The following is a 7,679-nucleotide window of genomic DNA, read 5'->3' as shown; positions in this document are numbered from 1 at the left end:
TATTCTTCTTAATACCAAAACAGCATTGTTTCTTGATGTTGTTTCAGCATGACAGATTCAGTAAATTATCGAGTTAATTGAGGAGATTAGGAGGAGTTTATAACTATGATACAAGAATTTTGTGTCTAGTGAACACAGATTTCACATCACTGTCATGATTGCCAAAAAAATGAAATTAATAAAAGCCCCAAGGCCCATAACAGCTAAGCTCAATCCTCCATTAAATAAAAGAGAGTTTAAAAAACGGAGGTCCATAGCTTACTTTTTCAGGATCAAACAACGTTTTCAAAGTAGCCGTTGGACCTCCTCCTTAAATATCATTTAAATACTCTCTCACCAAATACTTTAGCTTTCCGTCAAGAAATCCGTGTCTCTCTCCGCTCCTCTCTCTGTCTCTCTCAAAGACCAAGAAAAACCTTTTTTTCAGACCAAGAAACAAGATTCCAGACTGGTTTGCGGTCGCTTCAATGGATCTTCTTGCGTCAGAAATCACAACTCCTTCAACTCCATTATTATTTGCAGCAGCTACAAGTACTATTGGCATGAGTAGTACTAGCAGCAGCAGCAGTATTTGCAGCAGTGAAGCCAGTGAAGATAGCCCGGCAATATCATTTCGTTTTGAGCTTCAAGATGTCAAGTATGATTATCCAAGCAAATCTCTATCTGGGGCTTATACATATAGGCCTTTGGCTGTTTTATCAGGTCATGTTGGACCAGTTTCTTGCTTGGCTTTATGTGGGGAATTCATTTTAAGTGCTTCTCAAGGCAAGGATATTATAGTTTGGCAACAGCCTGATTTGAGGTTGTTTACAAAGTTTGGTCAAGGTGATGGTTCTGTTAAGGCATTAGTTTCTGTTGGCAATAAGGTTTTTACTGCTCATCAAGATAGTAGAATTAGAGTATGGAAGGTGTCAAGGAGGTCTGAAAATGTGTTTAGGCTTGTTGATACACTGCCTACTACAAAGGATTATTTAGGGAAGTTCATGAAGCAAAGTAATTATGTGCAAACTAGGAGGCATCATAAGAAGTTATGGATTGAACATGCCGATAGTATTTCTTGTCTAACTGTTTATAATGGGTTGATTTATTCTGGTTCTTGGGATAAGACTCTTAAGGTTTGGAGGATATCAGATTTGAAGTGTTTGGAGTCAATTAAGGCTCATGATGATGCTATAAATGGATTGGTGGCCTGTAAAGGGATAGTTTATTCAGCATCTGCAGATGGGAAAATTAAGGCTTGGGGGAAAGAGGGAAAGAGTTCACATTCTTTGAAGGGGATTTTAGAGGGTCATAAAGATGTTTCGCTTAATTCAGTGATTGTTTCAGATGATGGAAAGTGGGTTTATGGAGGAGGATCAGATGGGTTTGTGATGGGGTGGGAAGGGAGTTATGATTTTGTGAGTTGGAAGATGGTGTCTGAGACAAAAGCACATCAAATGGCTGTTTTGTGCATTTGTCTAGCGGGGGAGTTTTTGTTTAGTGGATCAGCTGATAAGAATATTGGTATATGGAAGAGAGAGGCTTTTGGTAAGCTTTCCAAGGTTGGGGTCATAAATGGCCATGAAGGGCCTGTCAAGTGTCTACAAGCATCACCTAATATTGTTGGTGGTGGGTTCTTGCTTTACAGTGGTGGCCTTGACAAGAGTTTAAGGGTCTGGTGGGTGCCCAAGCACTCTACATTACAGAATACAGAGGAAAAGTCCATCAGCTTGTGTTAGTAGGGCCTTCAAGCTTGAGTCTTGAAGCACTGATTCCCAGTATTTTTTTTCATGTGTTTGCAGTGCTTCTAAATTGGTTTTATATTTTTTATTAAGATTCAAGTGTGAAGAGCAGAGGGAAAATTGAATCCTTAGAGGAATCCTTAGAGGATCAGTTTGAATTTTTTTCCTTTTTTTGTTTTCCAGGTTTTGATTTTTGGTATGTTGTTTTTAGGGCTTAAGCTTTGGATGATGCAGCTCATCTAGGGCAAGATCTGTGGTATATATATTCTAGAGTGTTGTGAATTTTTTTTCTTCTTGGAATGGGGTATTATACAGGTTTTACATTTCTATAACTTGTAGTTAGTGTGTTGAAGGAATCAGTCAATGAATGAAAGAAATATTTATTTTGTCATTTACATGGTTGATCTGCATAATTTCAGAGGTTAAGTAGAGTTAAGAATCCCTAATTTGGAATCTGTGTTTTGCCAAGGACAAAATTAAGCTTAATGAGTTGAGCTTTGGGACAAATACCACAGAACATGGGCATTGTCACAGACGAACATGACATTGCTACCCCACCAACACAGGAAAAGAACCCTAAGATATGTTCTTAACTTCTTATGTTTCTTACAACCTTTATCAACAAGGAGTTTGAGTTATAACCCAAGGAATCCTTACCTTATTTGCTTGTACTTTCATCCTTGTTATAGATTAATGGAGATTGTTAATTTTCCCTGTATTAACATTTTTTTCCAAAAGCAGACAACCATTTCAAGGATTCGAAAACAAACACAGATCTCGTTGTTTAGGCATCTGCCTGCTGTTGTTACTAGTTTGAACAAGATTTGATTTAGGTGCCTTTTCTCGTCACACTTTTCCTGATTTGCTGCAGCCTGAAATCCAAGCTTTTCTTGGTGGAAATTCTGGCAAACTACACTAACATTGTTACTACTTTGAACAAGATTTGATTTAGGTGCCTCTTCTCGTCACACTTTTCCTGATTGGCTGCAGCCTGAAATCCAAGCTTTTCTTGGTGGAAATTCTGGCAAACTACACTAACAGATTATCTTAAGCACTTTACAGTATTAACGATATTGATCATTTTGCAAAACAAGGGATAATAACTTGTTTGATTGAAGAGAGAGGCAAAAACATCTTTCAGATAATTTTGCAGTGAATTTCAGTCATTTCAGTATAAAAAGGACAGGGGATATATATTTTCTGTATCTCCATTGTTTTCGTTTTTTATATATCGAGACAGTAACATAGCAAAATGTATCATGCATTGTCTAGAAGGCTGGATATGGACATCTCTCCTTTTCCACCTTTTCCCATTCTCCACAGAAAGAAATGGAGCCTACTATGAGGATTCATGGTTCCATCCATAAGACTAACCAATCAGGTTTTGTTCAGAACCATGCCCTGTCTACTTGCCCAGCATTTCTGAATTTTAAAACATCAGATGATACAAACTGCTAGGGTTTTTTTTGCCCTTTTGAATAGTTGGTAAGTTTTCACTTGTCAGTAACCTCCACAATTAAGATTTCACAGTAGAATCTACTCCATGGAACTGGCAAGCAATTTCCATTCCCTTTTCTTCAACTTTCTTTTGCTAGGAGATGCAAGTCAGAGAAAGCAACTAAAACCATCAATTTCTCCTGTTTTTTTTTTTTTTTATCCCCTGCAGTTTCCACTTTAGTACTATTATATTTCCATGGAGTTTTTCAAGCAGTCTGAAGCAATAATCCGGTCAATTCTCGGATAGAATATAAAATACTTTAGCCATTTCCATTTCATCTTTGGACCGGAAATGGTCCTAACGAGAGAAGTTAAGGGCAGGATCTTAACTCATCTCAGGGCAACCATTCAGCCTGTTGAACTCGCAACCAGTTTACCGTTTTCCTGTACACAACAACCAGTCTAGCTTCGGCTACACTGCTTTATCTTTGCATTGTAGCTCAAACTGAGACAATTGTTACCCATTGATGGACCACAAAGGGGAAAAATACCCTATAAAAGTAAAGGGAACATTTAAAACCATGTATTGAAGTGAAAGCAAGGAAGATATTCCAATTACCGACCAAAGCAATGCATAAACAGGTCCTCCTTACCAAAACATTAGAAATAGTATAATTTTCTTTAGGTATAAAGTGTCAGAGAATCGAATCAAATGTTTATGCTTTTGTATTGAAATAGTTATTTTGGTAACCATATTCTATCTAATAAAACTATAGTATAAGATAACGATAATTCCATATACATATATATATATATGTATGTATATATATCAAGTTCAGACAGATTTTATTTTAAAAAGTTATACCTAACTATATGACTTTTTATATTTTTTATATCAAGAAGGTTCTTTCACATAAAAAAAATATCTTCATTTTTTATTTTTTTAATATAAAGATTTTATTTAGGTGGAAGAACATTCCATTTTGATGTATATAATAATAGAAGAAATCAAGCAGCCATCCTGGAAACAAAGAACAAAACTTTAAAGGAATGGAGCCAAGTCAGATACCATATTCTTTGAGTATTTTCTATTCTGATCTTCAGGGACCACTCAAAAAGTTCAAGCAACTAGCTCAGGCACTTTTTGAAAAAAAAAAAAAATCCAATTTAATTTGGTTGAATTAGACTCATAGGTTGATAAAAAGTGAGATTTTAAAGCAAAAAACAATTACTCTGCAGGCACAAACTTTTTGACATCTTTAAATATCCATATGAGAAGATATTTTCTTCTCAGCCAATAAATCTTCACTAGCAAAACTCCTTAATAATAAGGTAACATTTTTTTTAAGCAGTTCTAATTAAGACATGTATGTTTTTTTTTCTATACAAATATTTAAAAAAAACAAAAACATGTTTAATTAAAAAAAAAAAAAAGATAAAAACACATGCTTAGTGCTTGCAAGCACATTAACAGACAGTCCACAAAATTCTCTGTGCCTTCACAGTAATGGATCTATACAAATGATAAAACTCTTCATGGATTAGTCTGCCCCACCTTCAGTCGTTGCAGAGTTAGAGTAACCTTTAACATCCATGTAGCAACAGAAACTTTTACCAGCCAGCACCGAAAGTTCATGACTGCAAAGGTAGGGCATCTATGGACTAGAGGCATGAAAATCCAAGATTATGGAATGGTGATGGGAACTAGGAAGCATCTGCATTTCCTTCTGAATATATTCATATCTGGAAAACCACTGGCAGGACCAGGACTTATGGCTCACAAAGATAATCGAGATGGCCATTATCAACTTACAGGAGCTCAGAAGATCTGGAAACCCCCCCCTTTTTTTTTACATCATGATTAGACAATCATTATTCTGCCATTTACATGATTGATCTTCATATTATGCTAGCAGGCTCTGAGTGCCTGTTTTTTGGACAATGAAAGAATAAAGTCTAGTATCAATTTTCAAATACAGGGAAATATCTACTTTAAATTTCAGAGTATATAAAACAAGATAAAAATGGATTCCTTCCATTTTTCATCATCTTATACTGTTTTCTGTTCAATTCCTTGAGGTTTAATTGACATCTATCATCATGGAAGAAAATGATAGCTTAATGCTGATAAATATGTGTACTTGCAGCGACAGACATACTGGGTTGAATACAAGAATAGGAGGAGGCAAATATCAGCTTCTATGCTGTTGCTCTCTTCTGAGATGAAATGGTGTTCATTCTTCATTCTCTGAATCGTTAATGAAGCTGTTATCAATATACACGCAAGGGATTTGGGCTATTTTGGAAAACTCTTTCCCTGTATCCTTTTTGCACTTCTGTTTTAGTACAGGACAGACATGGATGTATAGTTCCAAAAGTGAGGAAGGCAAGCCATTTTGTGGTAGGGATTTGAGCATTGGGCAATCAGAGATCCAAAGCTCTTGAAGGAAGGTGAGGTTCTGGAAACCATTGGAGGATAATTATTGGAGATTCGGGAAATTTACAATGGACAGACTGGATAGAGAAGTTGACAGCATCATTCCTGTCTCCTCACATGGAAAAGACAAAATATGTGCACATCCGGCTGTAATGAAGAGGCGAGTAAGAGAGGCAAGTCTGTGTAATCCCCAGTCAAAGAGAGGCTTACAGAAGTTGAGATTTGTGATCAGAAGTGATGTCAAGTTTGTTGGGAAACCCTCTTGTGGGAAAGACACAATGCTCGGGCGTGTATGAATATCCAACTCTACAAGAGAGGTGAGAATTCGCAATCTTTCTCGCACCAGCCCATGGAGAGCTTTCGCAGACTGGTGGCAGGAAACCCTCCTTCAGGGAACGAAAGTATACTTGAACAGTAACATATAGTGTTCTCCTGAAGATGACTGAGCATGTTCAGACCCTCGGGTAAGCAAGCGAGTTTTCCACAATATTTGATCTCGATTTGTTCAGGAGACATGTTGCAAAATGTCTCAGCTATTGAACCCAGTTCTGGACAGTCCCAAATCACAAGCTGTCAAGGAGGAGCAGGTAATTTTCCTCTTGACGATAAGCACTTGAGAGATGGACAATTCCTGATATCCAAGTACTCAAGAAGAGATGTGCTGCTAATGTTAGCATCCTTTCCCTCCTCCAGCAAACACTGCAAATTATCACAGTAACTGATGTATAGCCTTTTAAGAGAGCAGGGCAAAGTGGTTTGAACAAGGGAAACCATTCCTGCACACTTTTCAATATTTAGCTCTTCAAGGAATCTGAGACCATGCAAAACTAATGGTCACTGAAGGCTTTCGCAATCAATAAACTTCAGCATTTCAGTAGAGAAAGGCAAGTCGAGTTTCAGATCTTGTCCTTCCTCTTCTGCACCGAAGGAAACAAGTCTGGGACAACTTTTGATTTTCAAATAACATAAGGAACTCAGATGTTGTGGTAATCCAATTTTTGCCAAAAATCTGTGATCTCCTGGCAACCAGTAATCTTCAAATTCTTAACTTCTGCCAACCCTTGCATGAAGCCCTCAGTTAGAAAACTGAAATTTGAAATGCATGAAAGAACCACGGAGTTGAGTGAGCTAAACTGAGTCATGCTTCTGCAGATTCATTCCTTGCTTCCATCAACATCTAAATTACGGAGCATCGGAAAATTGAAATAGAAACCGACAAGCACTTGGATTCACAAATAACTAGCTCTTCCAATGAAGGAAGATAAAACGACAATCTTCCCAATATCTGAGAAAAATTCAAGATAGAAAGCTTATGCAGGCGAGGGAAAACTTCAACTTGTTCTTCGCCGTCGGCATGCCAGTACTTCCATCCAGGCATGTCTTTGAAATAAAGAGTCTGCCGTGAAGGAAAAGGATTTGAGCTGCGTTCCCCGTAAATCTCACGACCTATGCTCTGCAGTCCACTCATCCCAGTGATGGAAAGGTCCTTGAGCGATTTTAAAAGTCCAAGAGCTGGCACGGATGTGCAGATTTCACAATTCTCCAAACTTAGAAGCACCATGTTAGAGAAGGAAGGATCTCCAACCCAAGATGGAAACTCCGTGGAAGAGTTTCATAATTTTCTAAGAAGGACCTTTCCAAGGATCTCCAAACTTGGTTCCATATTTTTCTATCCAGTATCTTTTCCCATTCGTCTCTTGGACTAGAGCGTTGAAGGCCACCGAGAGTCCTTGCTGCCAATGGGCAAGCCACAGCGCTTTTGAACAACCTTCATTCGAACTAGCCCCAGATTCTCACCAGCATCTCCATCCTTTAATACGTGTTTCACAAATACAGACCAGATGTCATTCTCCAATAGAAGCTACGACTAATGATATGCAACAGATCCAATCGTTAAGGCGACATCCATGCTGCGGGTTGTCACTGTTATTTTACTTCCTAGAGCTCCAGCCTCAAAGGGCGATTTCAGGGCTTCCCACAGACCATAATTCTTGTTCTATACATTGTCTAAAACCAAGAGAAATCTCTTGCCAGCTAATGCCTCCCTTAGTTTGACCTTGACTCGATTGAAATCCTTCAGCTCG

At 37.9% G+C, this 7,679-nt stretch overlaps 1 protein-coding gene across 1 annotated transcript; it reads left to right on the top strand.

Annotated features, from left to right (window-relative positions):
- Positions 1-256: 256 nt before the first annotated feature.
- On the top strand, positions 257-2,116 carry LOC105107376 (myosin heavy chain kinase B-like). Its single transcript, XM_011001276.1, has 2 exons — positions 257-1,731; positions 1,933-2,116. The coding sequence occupies exon 1, from the start codon at positions 468-470 to the stop codon at positions 1,716-1,718; it is 1,251 nt and encodes a 416-aa protein (XP_010999578.1). The 5' UTR covers positions 257-467; the 3' UTR covers positions 1,719-1,731; positions 1,933-2,116.
- Positions 2,117-7,679: the final 5,563 nt, after the last annotated feature.

Source organism: Populus euphratica, unplaced genomic scaffold (assembly GCF_000495115.2).
Source record: "Populus euphratica unplaced genomic scaffold, PopEup_1.0 scaffold157.1, whole genome shotgun sequence".
NCBI classification, from domain to species: Eukaryota; Viridiplantae; Streptophyta; class Magnoliopsida; order Malpighiales; family Salicaceae; genus Populus; species Populus euphratica.
Note: the sequence above shows the minus strand (reverse complement) of the source record. Positions and strands in the feature narration are given on the sequence as shown.

Bases quoted from the DNA above. Each gene is read 5' to 3' on its own strand.
- LOC105107376 (XM_011001276.1), top strand. From the start codon at position 468: ATGGATCTTCTTGCGTCAGAAATCACAACTCCTTCAACTCCATTATTA.